The sequence below is a fragment of the Colobus angolensis genome, unplaced genomic scaffold (genome assembly GCF_000951035.1).
Source record: "Colobus angolensis palliatus isolate OR3802 unplaced genomic scaffold, Cang.pa_1.0 Scaffold4, whole genome shotgun sequence".
NCBI classification, from domain to species: Eukaryota; Metazoa; Chordata; class Mammalia; order Primates; family Cercopithecidae; genus Colobus; species Colobus angolensis.
The window spans coordinates 15,252,681-15,270,931 of NW_012117376.1; the positions used below are offsets into that span (position 1 = coordinate 15,252,681).

Here is an 18,251-nt window from a genome sequence, read left to right on the forward strand (position 1 = left end):
GTTGCAGTGAGCCAAGATCACGCCACTGCACTCCAGGCTGGACAACAGAGTGCGACTCTGTCTCAAAAAAAAAAAAGAGAAAAATTTAGAAAAAAGAAGTGTGGGCCAGGCGCAGTAGCTCACGCCTGTAATCCTAGTACTTTGGGAGGCTGAGGTGGGCTGATCACTTGAGGTCAGGAATTCGAGACCAGCCTGGCCAACATGGTGAAACCCCATCTCTACTAAAAATACAAAAATTAGCCGGGTACTGTGGCATGTGCCTGTAATCCCAGCTACTCAGGAAGCTGAGGCAGGAGAATTGCTTGAACCCGGGAGGCAGAGGTTGCAGTGAGCTGAGATCGCACCATTGCACTCCAGCTTGGGCAACAAGAGTGAAACTCTGTCTCAAGAAATAGAGAAAAGATAAAAGAAGTGTGTGGGAATATTGGGGCAATGATGAACAAGTTAAGCTGGGTTTGATTACATGAGCTCATTATATTATTCTTTCTAGTTTGTGTGTTTGAAACTGTCATTCATAAGGAGTAAAAAAAAAAACGAAGTGGAAAGGGAGGCAGTAAATGTAGTGGTTAAGAGCTCTAGGTCTGGACACACCACTGATGTTCCATAATTGTCTCTTCAACTGCCGGTACTATAGTCTCATGGTATGTTCTCTTAACTGTAATGATTCTGGTTTATAACTTCCTGATTCTGATGGTGGCTCTGCTACTCACTGCTGGGGGACTTGGGCTGTGCGAGTTATCCTCACTGAGCCTCTGAAGCTCACCTGCAAAACAGGGAAAATTATGATCCCTGAGGTACCAAGTCATTTGGAGGACTGAACGGGAGGATGGAAGGGACTTAGCACAATGCCTGAACATAATAAGCGCTCAGTAAATCCTCCAGTAAGGGGAGCACAGGTTGAAGAATCAGGCTACCGTGGATATGAACCCCAGCTCGGCTCTGCCACTTGTGGCTGTGTGACTCCGGCCAAGCCAATTAACTCTCTGAGCCTCATTTCCTCCTGGGAAAAAACCCGAAGATCATAAAACCTCCCCTGCAGGACTGTGGTAAGGATTAAATGACATGTTTTGATGCCCAGCACAGCCCACGTGGGAATTTCCCTTCCTCACCCCTTGACTTTCAGCAGCACTGGCCTTGCCAGCTTCCTGGCTGGAGTTGATCCCACTGTCCATTTGTTTGGCATCTGCACCTGGACTGCCAAGTGCGGCTGGAGAAAGTCAACAGGGCCATGTGAATGGCTCGTCGCAAATGACACATCAGTACTGGAAAACATCAGCGAGGCTCTTCTGCTCTTAGACAGTCCTTCCATCTCTCTTAGAGCACTTCCTCTCGTGTTCCACACTGGCCGGTCCAAATCTTTTCCACCACTGATGCCTTAGCCTCAGAAGTTGACCTCAGTGCTCTCTTGATCAAGGTCATCAAATATGAACACCTTTCTCTCCACCTCCCAACACCTCCATCCATTCCTCTCTTTCCATCCTTCCAACTCAAAGGTTGGAGCGTCCCTCTCCTTCCCAAGGCTTTAGAATTTACTCCATCTCCCCAAAACCCCATTTCCACTACTTTTTTTCCATTGGCTGCACCATCTCAACCAAACAAATAATTTCTGGGCGCAGTGGCTCACACCTGTAATCCCAACACTTTGGGAGGCTGAAGGGGGCGGATCACAAGGTCAGGAGATCGAGACCATCCTGGCCAACATGGTGAAACCCCATCTCTACCAAAAATACAAAAATTAGCTGGGCGTGCTGGTGGGCGACTGTAATCCCAGCTATTGGGGAAGCTGAGGCAGGAGAACCTGGGAGGCGGAGGTTGCAGTGAACCAAGATTGTGCCACTGAGCTCCAGCCTGGTGACAGAGTTAAGACTCTGTCTCAAAAAAAAAAACAAAACAAAAAAAACTTGCTCAAGTATCTGAACCTTCTCCAAGTCTGACAGTGATGCAGCTGCTTCTTTATATTTAAGCCACGCATTCACTTGTCCACTCATTTAATAAACTTTTTTTTTTTTTTGAGACAGGGTCTCACTCTGTCACCCAGGCTGGAGTGGAGTGGTGTGATCACAGCTTGCTGCAGCCTCAACCTCCCAGGCTCAAGAAATCCTCCCATCTCAGTCTCCTGAGTAGTTGGGACTACAGATGGGCAACACTACGCCTAGCTAAATTTTTTATTTCTTGTAGAGATAGGATCTCACTATGTTGCCCAAGCTGGTCTCACACTAACTCCTGGGCTCAAATGATCCTTCCACCTTGGCCTCCCAAAGTGCTGGGATTATAGGTGTGAGCTACCGCACCCAGTCAAGAAACATTTGTTGAGTGCCTACTATGTGCTAGGCATTGGGGGTACAGAGATGAATAGAGACCATCTTTGCCCTCAACGTCTTCAAAGTCCAGAGGGAGAGTCGGACTCACAAGCAGATGATGGTAATATGGCAAGTGAGATGCAAAGATGGACCATGCCTGACACAGAGATTAACTAGGCATGTGATGAGAAGAAGAGAGAACCCTAAGGTGACTCTCAACTTCCTGGTTGGTGCAAATGGGTGGATGGTAATGCTGTTCACTAAGACGTGAGACAAGAAAAATGGAAGGAGGAGCTAGGTATCGGGGAAGATGGTGTGTTCTGGCTGGAGTATGATAAATTTGAGATACTATTAGAACATCCCAGTAGAAATCTCCAACAAATCTTTAGCTTAGGGGAGAGAGAAGTCTGAGCTGGAATTAGAGAGTGGAGAATCATCAGCATATGGGAGCTGGAATCATGCATGTTTATGAGGTGCTTACTGCTTCAAGTAACAGAGTAATTACACAATAATGGCATTTGATATCTCACATCTTAAGTAGTCAAGAGACGGGCAGCTCTAGGGTTGGATAAATTGGCAACACAATGATGGCATCTCTAACCCAGGTACCTCCTGTGGTTCCTCTATGCCATCATCAGGGTGTTGACATCATGCTCAGCCTTGTCCCCTTGTGGTTGCAAGATAGCTGCTCTACCCTCTCACAACCCCATTCAAAGGTAAAGATGAAGCTTTCTTCTTGCACATTCATTTTTATCATGGAGGAGATCCTTTATCTTTAGCCAACAGACATATCCTTGGATCTTATTGGCCATAACTGCATCATTAGGCAAAAGAGAATGGGGTTGTATGATAGGCTTAAACCGTTTGTGACTCATCTCCTGTGGCAGTGGAGAGGTCCATCTTCCTAGAGCACAATGCTACCCAATGCCTTAAATAAACTGAGGTCCCATGAGCAAGGAAGAAGAGGTGGCCTTTTTTCAGTCCTCATCCTCTTCCTTGGCTAACCTGACAGTGTAGACTTGACCCAAACACAGTTCAGGAGAGTCTACATTAAGAGCTTGGGTTCCTAAGTCAAGCAGATCTGGGTTCATGTCCTAGAGCCACCTCGTGCTCTCTGTGTGACCTCATACAAGTTATTTTACCTGTGTGCCTGAGTTTCTTCACTTGTGGAGTGGGGATATTATGGGTCTTTTGTTATTGGCTGTTGAGATGGTGAAATGAAATAAAGCATACAAAGCATTTAGCACAATGCATAGCACATAGTAAGTGCTCAGCAAAACCTAAGTGCTCAGCAAAATTTTGGGGGGCAACGGCCTCCAGCCCTTTGTTTTTAAGGCCTCCTCCTTTTTCTGTAACTTGTTCCTCTTCTCCCATTTCCTCTCTTCCAAGGTTTGCTTCTCTGCTCTATGTCTTGTCTCATTGTTCCCGTCATTCCTCTTTCTTGAAATCCTTCATACCTCTCCTGAGTATTCCACGGCCTCTTAGACTTATTTTGGGACCTGATACCATTGCTCCATATCTCTGCCTCATCACCTTGGACCGGATGACCCCACAGTCCTTTCATTAGACACTACCTTAAAAACAGCTACTGGAGGCCAGGCACAGTGGCTCACACTTGTAATCCCAGCACTTTGGGAGGTCGAGGCAGTCGGATTGCCTGAGGCCAGGAGTTGGAGACCAGCCTGGCTAACATGGTGAAAACCCGTCTCTATTAAAAATACAAAAATTAGTCGGGTGTGGTGACACACACCTGTAGTCCCAGCTATTTAGGAGGCTGAGTCAGGAGACTCGCTTCAACCTGGGAGGCAGAGGTTGCAGTGAGCTGAGATGGCACCACTGCACTCCAGCATGGGCAACAGAGTGAAACTCCGTCTCCAAAAAACAAAACAAAACAAAACAAAAACAGCCACTGGAACTGCTCTAATGACTTCTACCTGCCAATGTGGAAGATGTCCTAAGAAATATGGAGAAAAGTTAAAATGTGTGCAGAGAGCTGAGGGAAGCCTTCTAAGTGTCCAGGCAGGGCTTTGTGGCACCGCATGAGGGGTTTTCCTTTCTTTTCTTTTTTTTGAGACAGTTGCACTCTGTCACCAGGCTGGAGTGCAGTGGCGCGATCGCGGCTCACTGTAACCTCCACTTCCTGGATTCAAACAATTCTCCTGCCTCAGCCTCCTGAGTAGCTGGGATTACAGGCGTGTGCCATCACACCCAGCTAATTTTTGTATTTTTAGTAGAGACAGGGTTTCACCATGTTGGCCAGGCTGGTCTCAAAGTCCTGACCTCATGATCCGCCCGCTTCGGCCTCCCAAAGTGCTGGGATTATAGGCGTGAGCCACCGCACCCGGCAGGTTTTTCCTTTCTATCTGCCTTCCTGGGCTGTGAGTTTCTTGTGGCAGGGAAACAGATCATTCACCCATTCGTCATGTTGTGATGTATACTAGTTGCCTGATGTATACTAGTACTCAGAAAAATATCTGATGAATGAATAAAATGTCTGGCTTTGCCACTTTCTTTTTTTTTTTGGTTTTGTTTTGTTTTGTTTTGAGATGGAGTTTCGCTCTTGTCGCCTGGGCTGGAGTGCAGTGGCGCAATCTCAGCTCACTGCAATCTCTGCCTCTTAGGTTCAAGTGAGTCTCCTGCTTCAGCCTCCCGAGTAGCTGGGATTACAGGCTTGCACCACCACACCCAGCTAAGTTTTGTATTTTTAGTAGAGATGGGGTTTCACCATGTTGGCCAGGCTAGTCTCAAACTGCTGACCTCGTGATCCACCTGCCTCAGCCTCCCAAAGTGCTGGGATTACAGGTGTGAGACGCCACACCTGGCTGGCACTTACTTTCTAACTGACTTTGAATATAATCCTTTTCTTCTCTAGTCCCATTTCAAAATCTGTAAGATGAGGGGACTGGACTGCGTTTCAAGGGAGGCCTTTCAGCACTGAGTGAAATAAGTGGCCAAGGGATGGAGGATGGGCTGGCTAGGGTGGGGGTGTCCACTGTCTCCAGCAAAATGCTGTGCTGAGGTCTGAGGCAGAGGGATGAGTTCAGAGAGAGGGGCTGCCTGACCCTTCCATCTAGGAGCTGCCCAGGACTCCAGAGGAGGGGATGGAATTGATTTAGGTCAGTGAGGGGTTGAGTGGGGCTGGGAGGGGGTTGGGGTCGGGAGGCTTCAACCTGGGAGGCAGAGGTTGCAGTGAGCAGAGATTGCACCACTGCATGATCCTTTCTATCTCCCTTCCTGGGCTGTGAGTTTCTCAGGGCAGGGAAACAAATCACTCATCCATCTGTCACGTTGTCATGTATATTAGTTACCTGATGTACACTAGTACTCAGAAAAATGTTCGACATTTTCATCATAGCATTGGCTATTAACCCTTTGAATCCCAGTGGCTCACTTGCTGGGTCCTATCCCTGACCCGCTAGCCTGGTGCCGGGGGGAGACCAATTTCTGGAGGAAGCTCTGGGTACCCAGTCTTCCCCTAAGCCTGCATCTGAACAGGCTGTTCTTGTTTATGACCCCCGTCCCAGAAGAACAGCGATTGCTCATCCCTGCATGTGATTTGAGAGGGCCAGTCTTTCAGGCCTGGAGGAAACTCAAGCCCCACCAGCCACTTGGCATCGGAATGCTCAGCTGGTCCCCTCCTGGGGCTCATGTGACCAAGATCTAGCTATAAATATCAGAGGGGCCTCAGACCAAGACAGAATTCGGGCACCAGGAGAAGAAAGGCAACAGGATCCGACCTGGTGTTTCGTGACAAAGGCAAGACTCCCCAGGTCTACTTAGAGCAAAGTCAGTAGAGGAGGCAGCTAGGCGCGGCTCTCACTCCTGCCCACAGAATGGATTATAAGTCGAGCCTGATCCAGGATGGGAACCCCATGGAGAACCTGGAGAAGCAGCTGATCTGCCCTATCTGCCTGGAGATGTTTACCAAGCCAGTGGTCATCTTGCCGTGCCAGCACAACCTGTGCCGGAAGTGTGCCAGTGACATCTTCCAGGTCAGTGCCGGGTACAGCCTCATCCGGGGGTCCCAGGTGGCTACTCGGCTTCCCTAATGAAGCCCTTCTTCTCCCTTAGCCTTCCAACTGGGACAGGCTCTTTCCCCTTTGAAGTGAACCCCTGCAGAGGCCTCTAGACAGGGCTGAGAGGGGATGGGAGGCAGCTCTGGCGGTTGCAGTTCTTCTCCATGACGCCTGTTTCCCCTCCCCACCCTGCCCACAGCTCCCCCACCCCTGTCAAATGCCTCAAGTGATAAGCGGGGAAGGCAGGGACAGGAGAGAGAAACCAGACCCCTGGGGCTGGAGCCAGGTCCTGGTGGCAAGAGGCCCAGAGCTTTGGGAGGGGGGTGTCGGGGAGGCAGTGGGCAGTAGAGGCATTTTCCCTTTTGAGGCTGTTCACTACAATATGGGGACAGAAGGGGCTCCAAATCCCCAAGAAAGGAAGCGGCTAGGTGTCCTGGCTGGGAGGCAGGATGCGAGGTTCCCCAGGGACACTTTATGATATGTTCTTTCACGATATTATCTTTAAAGTAGCAGCCTTAGGAGCTTGCCCTCATTGTAATACCCATTTCATAAGTGGGCAAACTGAGGCTTAGAGAGATAAGGTTGCTTGCCCAAAATCACTCAGAGAATTAACATGACTTGAACCCAGGTCTCCTGCCTCCCCATCCTGACGAGTGCTTAGCTGTGTCTCAGGTGCTCTGTGTGTGAGGACTGGTTCTCATCGCAGCCTGCAGAGCTCCAGGTCATTAGGTTTGACTGGGGTGGTTGGGACAGGCAGAGGAAAGGATAAGAGGAGATTAGAAAAGGGAAGGGCTGAGGAGGGAGCCCAGGCCTCACCTTAACCTTTACCACCTGCAGGCTGCAAATCCCTACTGGACCGGCCGGGGCAGCTCGGTATCCATGTCTGGAGGCCGTTTCCGCTGCCCCACCTGCCGCCACGAGGTGATCATGGATCGTCACGGAGTGTACGGCCTGCAGAGGAACCTGCTGGTGGAGAACATCATTGACATCTACAAACAGGAGTGCTCCAGGTCGGTTCTCATGCCTGCTGGGGGCCCATCCTCCTTCTCAGCCATGCTGTGCCCAGCTCCCCCAAGCTCCTTCCCCCTCCTTCATCTGCTCAGGATCCAGGCCTCTAGCTGGACTAGCTACACGAGCCAGTTCAGAGACAGGATTGGAGACCCATACACCCCAACTCGGCTCTCAGGATCACTCAGCGGATGGGAAGGGGTCCAGACATTAGGCTGCCCTTCCAGGTGATACCAAGACAGAGACTGGGGGAAAGATGAGATGTGAGAGGGAGAGGAAGGCCCTGGGGCCAGCTAAGTGGCTCTAGTCAGCAGAGAAAACGCCCAGTGAGAAACAGCTAGATTGTCTATAAGGATAGCAACAGCTACCTTCCTGTGTGCCACGAGGAACTATCAGTCACTGGGAATGCTTCATCTTAGTACCTTCCAATAACTCTATGAATCAGGCATGACTTTATTAGCCTCATTTCACAGGTGAGGAAACTGAGGCCCAAGAGGTGAAGTCAATTAGCTAAGGTTTTCCAGCTGGAAAGTGAAAGAGCTGGGAGCTGGCCCAGTCAATCTAGCTCTGAGTCTCCCTGCTAATAAAATAGCAGCTCATTCAGAGGCAGAATGTGTGAGTGGTGGAGGTTGTGCAGGGTTGGCCTTAAACTGGGGAGAGAGGGCCGGGCGTGGTGGCTCACGCTCATAATCCCAACACTCTGGGAGGCCAAGGTGGGATGATTGTTTGAGGCCAGGAGTTCAAGACCAGTCAGGGCATCATAGTGAGACCCTGTTTCTACAAAGGTTAAAAACTAGCTGGGCGTGGTGGGGCATGCCTGCAGTCCCAGCTCTTCAGGAGAATTGTTGAGCCAGGGAGGTCAAGGTTGCACAGCCATGATCGTGCTACTGCACTCCAGCCTGGGTGACAGAGTGAGACTATGCCTCAGACAAACAGACAAAAAAACTGGGAGGCCAGGCGCGGTGGCTCATGCCTGTAACCCCAGCACTTTGGGAGGCCAAGGTGGGTGGATCACTTGAGGTCAGGAGTTGGAGACAAGCCTGGCCAACCTGGTGAAACCCCATCTCTACTAAAAATACAAAAATTAGCCAGGCGTGGTGGCACATGCCTGTCATCCCAGCTACTTATGAGGCTGAGGCAGGAGAATTGCTTGAACCAGGGAGATAGAGGTTGCAGTGAGCAGAGATCGTGCCACTGCACTCCAGCCTGGGTTGCAGAGTGAGACTCCATTTAAACACACATACATACACACACACACACACACACACACACCACAAAAATTTGGGAGAGACACAGCTACAGGAAAGATCTTTACAAACCAGGACATCCTGGTAAGACTCCAGGAGTGCTGACCCCACAGCCTTTAAGGTCTAAAACCTTCACCAAGCATCTGCCTGCAGGCACTGCCCAGTCCAAAGGAAGATGACAGACCAGATCTCAGGTGAAAAAACCCTGGCCTGGGGAACTGTGCTTGCTAGTCAGCCTCTGTGACTGATGTACTGTATCATCTTGGGTAAGCCTTTAGAGTTTCATTTCCTCTGTCTGCAAACAGAAACAGTAAGATCTGTTATTGTGGCTGTCAAATAAGATATTAATGGAAAATGGTTAATGTATCAACTATTTATTGGGTACCTACTGTGTGCAGGCGCTGTTCAAAGTACTTTCAGGCATTTTCCCTATCTATTTCTTATAGTAACCTGGGAAGGCATTCCCGTCTCCATTTTACCATGAGGAAATTGAAGCTCAGAGAGGACAAAAGATTTGTCCAAGACCACACAGCTAGCAAGTGGTAGAGCTAAGAAAGAGAGGGTGTGAGAATTTTCTTTTCTTTTTTTTTTTTTGAGGCAGAGTCTTGCTCTGTCACCTAGGCTAGAGAGCAGTGGTGCGATCTTGGCTCACTGCAATCTCTGCCTCCTGGGGTCAAGCGATTCCCCTGCCTCAGCTTCCTGTGTAGCAGGAACTACAGGCATGTGACAACGTGCCCAGCTAAGTTTTGTTTTTTAGTAGAGACGGGGTTTCACCATGTTGGCCAGGCTGGTCTCAAACTCCTGACCTCAGGTGATCTGCCCCTCTTGGCCTCCCAAAGTACTGGGATTACAGACATGCACCACCATACCCAGCTAATTTTTGTATTTTTTGTAGAGACAGGATTTCGCCACGTTGGCCAGGCTGGTCTTGAACTTCTGACCTCATGTGATCCACCCGCCTTGGCCTCCCAAAGTGCTGGCATTACAGGCGTGGGCCACCGTGCCCGGCCGGCCAGTGAATATTCTTAATTACTGCGCTAGATTGCCTCTCATGTTGCTGGAGCGCAACACTACAAAATGCAAACATATTGTTGATCATCAGGAATAATAAAATCAATTCCACACCAATGTTAGCCCACCCAGTGCCGACTTATGAAGAGCGTGTTGTGTGTGAACCTTTGAGGCCTTTCCGCATAGTTGAATGGCAACGACAGCTGCCCTCTATTGAGGGTCTGCTCTGTGCCGGGCACTCCACATTCATTACAGACAATTTCTACCATGATTGCAGTAGCTCTGGGAGGAATCCCAGGCAAGAGAGTGAAATCACTTGTCCAGAATCACAAAAATGAATGTGGAAGAACAATCTGGATATGAACCCCGACGCCAAAGTCTAAGCTTGAGAGGGTGGGCATCTGGGAGGAACCAGACCCTCAGGCTCTTGCCTCACCTCTGCATTCCCTGCCATCCCTTTATAAGGGGATGGAGGCAGGTGGCAATGGCAGACCCCTGCCAGCATAAGGACCCTGGGGTAAAAGATGCAAAAAGACAAGCCTGGCAAGGGGTTTATTTAAGAACTTAAGAGGACAATAGAGCCCAGTGTGCGATCAGTCATGTAAGGCTGTTTGGAGGTGAGGCATTGACACTGATGGGGACAGTCACCATTTGACATTTGCAAGATGCCTGTTCTGTTCGGGGCTGGGAATCAAAGGTAGTGTTGGCTCTCAATGAGTGTATAGTCTAGCTGAAGACAGAAGACTAAAAAAATCGAATCTACACCAGGCATGGTGGTATGCACCAGTTGCAGCTACTGGGGAGGCTGAGGCAGGAGGATTGCTCAGCCCAGGAGTTCAAGGCTGCAGTGTGTCTGTGAATTGCTGCTGCACTCCAGCCTGGACAATATGGTGAGACCCTGTCTCAAACAAAAAATAAAAGTAAAGAAAAGAAAAAAAAAGCTGAGTGCAGGGGATCATGCCTATAATCCCAGCACTTTGGGAGGCTAAAGTGGAAGGATCACGTGAGGCCAGGAGTTCAAGACTAGCCTGGCCAACATGGTAAAACCCCATCTTTACTAAAAATACAAAAATTAGCTGGGCATGGTGGTAAACATCTGTAATCTCAGCTACTCAGGAGGCTGAGGTGTGAGAATTGCTTGAATCCGGGAGGAGGAGGTTTCAGTGAGCTGAGATCATACCACTGCACTCCAGCCTGGGCAAAAAATCAAAAGAAAACAACAACAACAAAATACCCCCCAAGCCCCAGTGAATCTAGGTTAGGAAATGACTGATGTCCCAAGAGAAGCACAAATAACAGGTTGGAGGTCTCAAGGAAGAAAAGTAGTTCTAAGCATATATGTTATAGGAGAAAATAAAGGAAGACACTTGGGCCTTTGGAAGAATCTCTGGACTAGAAGTCAGGCTTGTGCTGGGCTGTTGGACAGCCCTGGGCTACCCACTCACCAGTCACCATGACATGGGGCATACACACTGCTCCTTCTCTGAGCCTCAGGGGCAACCTCATGACTCAGAGAGTGTCGGAGGTTTATCCAAGGCCTCACAGCTAGAAAGTGATGAAGCTAAGAGAAAGAGAGGGTATGACTGACTCTGTGGTGAATGTTCTTTTAAAAAAAATTTTTTTTTAATGGAGAATCTTAAGAAATTCAAGATGGTGAATATTATTGACTCCTATGCTAGTTATTGATTTATTCTTTCTTTTTTTTCCTTTGAGACCGAGTTTTGCTCTTGTTGCCCAGGCTGGAGTGCAATGGTGCGATCTCGGCTCACCGCAACTTCTGCCTCCTGGGTTCAAGTGATTCTCCTGCCTCAGCCTCCCGAGTAGCTGGTATTACAGGTGCACGCCACCATGCCCAGTTGATTTTTTGTATTTTTAGTAGAGACACGGTTCATCATATTGGTCAGACTGGTCTCAAACTCCTGACCTCAGGTGATCCTCCCACCTCAGCCTCCCAAAGTGCTGGGATTACAGACGTGAGACACTGCGCCCAGCCTTATTGATTTATTCTTTCTACCTTTGTTTAATTACCACCTCCTCTATGCCAGGCACTGTACAGTGTAGGCTCAGGGGTGAAGAAAACAAGCAAGTTTCCCTACCTTGATGGAGGTTACAGTCTGGTGGATTAAATATAGAATTAAATGAGGCAATCAGTATAAATTTCTTAGCTCAGAGCCCAGTCTGCAGTAACCAAAGCTAAAGTGACTATAATTAGAGCAATTGAACTCTAGCCTCCTCTGCCCTTACTTGCTGTATGACCTTGCACGAGTCAATTCACTTTACTGGAGCCCAGTTTCCTCTTCTCTAAAACATCTCCAGGATGTTTTTCTGGAATTCTGTGGCCCTTTCTGTGTCCTTTGCAGTGGCAGAGCCTCAGGCTAACTCCATCTTAGGATGTGGGGACAGATTTGGTGTCATTGGCTTCCCAAGTCCTTGATCCCCAGAGGATGAAAAGATTTTAGGGCAACCAAACACTGAGAGCCCAGGGCGTAAATCTGGAGATTCACAGACACACTGCAGCCTTGAACTCCTGGGCTGAGCAATCCGCCCGTCTCAGCCTCCCCAGTAACTGCGACTGGTGCGTTGGAGCTGGGGAGGGGGGTGCAGGACACAGGACCCCCATGACTTGTGACTGTTCTCCACTGCAGTCGGCCGCTGCAGAAGGGCAGTCACCCCATGTGCAAGGAGCACGAAGATGAGAAAATCAACATCTACTGTCTCACGTGTGAGGTGCCCACCTGCTCCATGTGCAAGGTGTTTGGGGTCCACAAGGCCTGCGAGGTGGCCCCATTGCAGAGTGTCTTCCAGGGACAAAAGGTACTGGCTCCAGCCACTTTTACCCCCAGCCTGGGCCTGCTGGGCACGGCCTGATGATTCAGGAGGCAGATTTGATCCCTGTAGATCTGCTGATCCGGCCTTTCAGGAATAGTCCCTCTGGAGGGACTTCCCAGGCCACAGGGACAGCAGCCCTGGCCTTCCTTGGGGGAGGAAGCTGAGCTCATGGTTATACTTAGAGCCACTCGAGAGCACCTGGCTGTGGCCAGAGGGGAGCGGTCAGATGCCCCAGCCAGGCCACTGGGGTCCTCTCGGGCCACGGTTTCTCCATCCCCCAGACACCTCTTCCTGTGCCTCTCACCTCTTCTCCTAGACTTCACATTCCCCAGCAGCAGGAGGCAGCTTAGGGCCTTCTCCCTGGGGCCCTGGGCCTGTGGGGGCCTGCCACCCTGTTCATGCAGTAAGCAGTAGCCACCCCCTTTCCTTACTCTCTCTTCCCCACTCCATACTCTTCTCTAGGTCTCTGTCTTCTAGACGTCTCCAACTCTATTTCTTTTTTTTTCCCCTCCTTTCTTAGAAACAAGCCCCTCCTCTGTCAGTTCCTTGCTGTGTGTTTTGGGCAGCTCACTTGCCTGCTGTTGGCCTCATCTGTAAAATAAGGGGTGCAGTATCTTTCTAATATCCTCTGCTCTGAAGCTGGGCAGTACCGGAAAGAGGGGCCAGATCCCTACTGGAGCCTCTTTCTAGCACAGAGGGGAGGGAGGTAGCCATGTTGCTGCCATGCCCCGGTGGGTAGGCCTTGAGGCTATTTGTATCTCTCCCCTCCTGACCCCCACACCCCCATCTAGACTGAACTGAATAACTGTATCTCCATGCTGGTGGCGGGGAATGACCGTGTGCAGACCATCATCACTCAGCTGGAGGACTCCTGTCGAGTGACCAAGGTGAGGGGACAGAATAGTTCTGCCTGGGGGTTTGAAGCTTTCCGGGGCAGCCTGGTCTCTGGGGAAGGCTCACCCATGGGTTGTGGCTAAAGGTTGGGGCCTGGAGCCTGGGGAGTCAAGCAGGAATGGCAGGGGAGGGACTAATCCATTCACTCACTCTCTCAACAAATGCTTCTGAAGCACAGCTGTGTGTCCGGCCCCACCCGAGATGTGGGGGATGGAGGAATGAACCAGACAGACATGGTCCCTGAACTCAGGGAGAGTCCCATCAGTAATTCTCAGTATTTATTCAGCACAAACTGTTTTCAGAGGACAGTTCTTTTCTATAGACCAACACTTCCCAAACTTTAAAGTGCATGAAAATCACCCTGGGATCATGTTGAAATTCAGGTTCTGATTCAGTCAGTTTGGAATGAGGCATAAGAGCTGCATTTCTAGCCAGTTCCCAGGATTTGCCCAAGCTGCTGGGCCCACGGACCACACTTTGAGTAGTGAGACTGTTGAGGGCAGAATGGAACTTTTCTATCCCTGAAAAAAGCTTCCATGATTTTCCATGTTCACGTGGGGTAGGGACCTAGAGATGAGATGAGGGGAAGGGGTCGTCATAATTGCTAGTGGATGAAAAGTCGGGCGAAGGGTAGGAAGGAAGGGAACATTGTGATTACCCATGAGAGGCTCCCGGGTCTGATGAGATGCTATTGTCACACCCATTTTACAGAAAAGAACATAGAAGGGAGCGTCAGTTGAGGGGGGTGCTAGGAAAGGAGCTGTTTTTCCACCTCTCCTAGAACCAAATGATGCAGAGCTTCCTGAATCCAGTCTTGGTCTTGAAAGGGAGGGAAGAGTGTGATCTGAGACATGGGAGGCCCAGGAAACTGAATGGAAGCAAATACATTAATTTGCTGAAGGTCACAAAGCTAAAAGGGAAACACAGCTAAAAGGCAACAGAGAGCTGGGCGCAGTGGCTCGTGCCTGTAATCCCAGCACTTTGGGAGGCCAAGGTGGGCGGACCATGAGGTCAGGAGATCGAGACCATCCTGGCCAACATGGTGAAACCCCATCTCTACTAAAAAATACAAAAATTAGCCAGGCATGGTGGTGCACCTGTAATCTCAGCTACTCACAAGGCCGAGGCAGGAGAATCGCTTGAACCTGGGAGGTGGAGGTTGCAGTGAGCCAAGATTGCACCACTGCACTCCAGCCTGGGTGACAGAGCAAGACTCCATCTCAAAAAAAAAAAAAAAAAAAAAAAGAGAAAGAGAGGGCAGATCCCACATTGGTGACTGTTGCATTGGTCTGAAAAGTGATGCTCCAATGACCAGCTGAGGTTGGGGGACAGGGGGAGGGTGCAGGAACAAGGAAGAATATGTTGTGTCATGTGGCCCTAGAGCCTCTATTTTGGAAGAAGGGGCTAGCTGTTTTTCAAGGCATCAGCCTCCAAATATCACTGGTGTACTAAGTAGCTGTGAGGCCAGATGAGTGTTTTCTTCTTGTTAAGCCTTTGTTTCATCTTCTGTAGTGTGGGGATGTATGTAGTGAGATCTGTTCTAGCTTTAGATTCCTTGCTACTGTACCAGGAAGGGAGTGTAGCGGACAGGGAGTAAGGACCCTACAAAATGTGACCACAAGACTTCCGTCCTCAGGAGAACAGTCACCAGGTAAAGGAAGAGCTGAGCCAGAAGTTTGACACGCTGTATGCCATCCTGGATGAGAAGAAAAGTGAGTTGCTGCAGCGGATCACGCAGGAGCAGGAGGAAAAGCTCAGCTTCATCGAGGCCCTCATCCAGCAGTACCAGGAGCAGCTGGACAAGTCCACAAAGCTGGTGGAGACAGCCATCCAGTCCCTGGATGAGCCTGGGGGAGCCACCTTCCTCTTGGTGAGCAGGACTAGAAGGGTCTGGGTGGGGTCAGTTCAACTCGACAGCTCTAAGGTTCCAGTTATGCTTCTCCACTGACCACCCATGGGCCCTTGGAAAAGCCATTTAAACCTCTGTGAGCCTCAGTTTCCTCATCTGTCAAATGGGCATGTAACACCCCCACCTTCCTCTTACTGATTTTATGATGATCAAATAGGAGGATGTTTATGAAATGACTTTGTAAGCTGCAAAATACAGTGTCCCATCTACGGACTATTAATTGAGCCCCTACTGTAGGCCAGGCACTGAGGTGGAAGACAAGGAGATAAACCAGACACAGCCCTGCCCTCAAAGAGCTTGTTGGGGAGGACAGAAAAGGCTCAGTTATAAGACTTCATAGTTTAGTTCAATAAAAATGTTCTGGGCTTCTACTGTGGGCCAGGCTTTGTGCTAGACATTGGGTATGAAAAGGTGGTTAGGATTGGGGAGTTCAGGGTTTAGGAGTTTTTGGATTGATACCCCTAGAATCCAAGCTTCCTATCAAGACAGTGGTTCCTAGGGTGATGACCAAGACCTGTACAGACCACAGACAGAGGGAAAAGTTCAAAATTCTGCTCAGTTTGGGGTGGGGAGCAGGTCACAACTGTGCTAGGGAATGGCACCGAATGTCCAGTCACCGGTTTTGCTGATTTCCTCACGTTACCTCTTCTGCGGCCCTAATCCTTTGTTCTCTCTTCCCCTGCAGACTGCCAAGCAACTCATCAAAAGGTCAGTGTCTCCCCAGAGGCTATGATCCAGGCCCCTAGTTCCCACCAGGACCTCTGTCCAGGAAGCCTCCTCCTGGGCATTAGGTCTGCTGGGAGGGTCTAACTCTAGGCTGACTTCCCTGACCCTTTGCATCCCTGACTTTTTGGACCACTCATTGTGCTTAAGATTGGAGAGGAAATACTCCATCTCTCCAGGGGAGCCTCTGGGTAGAAGTCCTGGGCGTGGGCAAGGCATGTGCCCTCTCCTTCCTGCACTGAGCCCGAGAGATCTCATCCTGCCTCTCTCTCTGTCTCCCCCACAGCATTGTGGAAGCTTCCAAGGGCTGCCAGCTGGGGAAGACAGAGCAGGGCTTTGAGAACATGGACTTCTTTACTTTGAATTTAGAGCACATAGCAGATGCCCTGAGAGCCATCGACTTTGGAACAGGTAAAGGAGGTGGTGGTGCCACTTGTCTATTTGCCTGCCTGATCCCTGGAAACCAGCATCCCTCCCACTGAGCCCCATGGGGAGGCAGATACACTAATAAAGATCCCCAGGTATCAATCAAATTCATATAGCCAACTTCTAGCCGGCTGTGGTGGCTCATGCCTGTAATCCCAGCACTTTGGGAGGCCAAGGTGGGCAGATCATTTGAGGTCAGGAGTTTGAGACAAGCCTAACCAACACAGTGAAACCTTATCTCTACTAAAAATACAAAAATTAGCTGGACGTGGTGGCGCATGCCTGTAATTCCAGCTACTTGGGAAGCTGAGGAAGGAGAATCGGTTGAATCCAGGAGGTAGTGGTTGCAGCGAGCCAAGATTGTGCCACTGCACTCCAGCCTGGGCAACAGAGCCAGCCAGATCTTGTCTCAAAAAAAAAAAAAAAATCATATAGTCACCTTCTAGATGAGCCCGGAGCCTAGCACAGTGCTTGGTGCAGAATTCCTGCTTCATAAATTACATAATGGATCCATGGCAGGGAGGCCTCTTGGGGCAGTAGAAATAATATCGCCTCTGGAATCAGACAGTCCTGAGTTTAAATCCTGGTCCTGCCATTTGTTTATTATCTGTGTGACCTTTGGTAAGCCCCCCTTCTGCCTGAGTTTTATTTTCTAATTTAAAAAATCAGGTTAGAAGTGAGCCCTCTAATAATGACCAACTCATGGTGCTGTTGCAAAAAATCAGATATTGATGCAGAAAGGTCCTGTAGAGTCCTAAAGATATACTAGTTATTGCCTAAAGGTAGTCTTAGCTTCAGCCTCTTCTTCTTCTTTTTTTTTTTTAGACAGAGTCTTGCTCTGTCACCCAGGCTGGAGTACAGTGGCACAATCTCGGCTCACTGCAAGCTCCACCTCCCGAGTTTACGCCATTCTCCCGCCTCAGCCTCCCAAATAGCTGGGACTACAGGCGCCCGCCACCACAGCCGGCTAATTTTTTTTGTATTTTTAGTAGAGACAGGGTTTCACCATAGCCAGGATGGTCTTGATCTCTTGACCCTGTGATCCGCCCGTCTCGGATTGCTGGGATTACAGGCGTGAGCCACCGCGCCTGGCCAGCTTCAGCTTCTTAATGCTATCACCTATGATACTCAGGCACCTATATTTATCAACATCATGTTTTCATTTCTGTTTATAATTACCTTCCATAAAGTGACTATAATAATTGTAACAATGCAATCATAACAATAATAGGGGTGAAAATAATAAGGGAAATGAAGGAACTGAATGGAAGCAAAAATGTTAATTTGCTGAAGGTCGCACAGCTAAAAGGGAAACACAGCTGAAACGCAACAGAGAAGGAGAGGGCAGATCCTACATTGCCGACTGTTGCCTTGGTCTGAGAGACTGTGCTCCAATGACCTCCTGAGGTTGGGGGATAGGAGGAGGGTGAAGGAACAAGGAAGAACTACAAATGGACTGGCATGGGAAAGAGAAGAGCTTCCTGGCACCTCCTGTGTCGCTCTCTTGCAAACCTTCAGTATCTGGTGCTAAGTCTGTTTTCAGAGCTCCAGATATACCCCATAGGTAAGGACAAAATACATCCCAAAGCAGAGATACCAATGGACTTGGGGACATCCACTGCTGTAGATGAGCTGCTCCACTGTCAGCTTCCCTAAGCTAAGACATTCAAGAGTGGGTCCGCCGGGCATAGTGGCTCACACCTGTAATCCCAGCACTTTGGAACCTGAGGCAGGTGGATCACCTGAGGTCAGGAGTTCCAGACCAGCCTGACCAACACGGAGAAACCTCGTCTCTGCTAAAAGTACAAAAGTATCTGGGCATGGTGGCGCATGCCTGTAATCCCAGCTACTCGGGAGGCTGAGGCAGGAGAATCGCTTGAATCCGGGA

At 49.5% G+C, this 18,251-nt stretch overlaps 1 protein-coding gene across 2 annotated transcripts in view; it reads left to right on the plus strand.

Annotated features, from left to right (window-relative positions):
* Positions 1-5,992: 5,992 nt before the first annotated feature.
* Positions 5,993-18,251, plus strand: part of TRIM63 (tripartite motif containing 63, E3 ubiquitin protein ligase) — a 17,159-nt gene continuing 4,900 nt past the window's right edge. The window contains exons 1-7 of one of the 2 annotated variants that reach the window (XM_011955607.1): positions 5,993-6,292; positions 7,154-7,326; positions 12,228-12,396; positions 13,203-13,298; positions 14,942-15,175; positions 15,900-15,922; positions 16,224-16,348. In XM_011955607.1, the coding sequence (XP_011810997.1) occupies positions 6,134-6,292; positions 7,154-7,326; positions 12,228-12,396; positions 13,203-13,298; positions 14,942-15,175; positions 15,900-15,922; positions 16,224-16,348 (979 nt within the window). In that variant the 5' untranslated portion in view covers positions 5,993-6,133. The remainder of the gene's footprint in view (positions 6,293-7,153; positions 7,327-12,227; positions 12,397-13,202; positions 13,299-14,941; positions 15,176-15,899; positions 15,923-16,223; positions 16,349-18,251) is intronic. The other variant, XM_011955608.1, reaches the window with a different exon arrangement.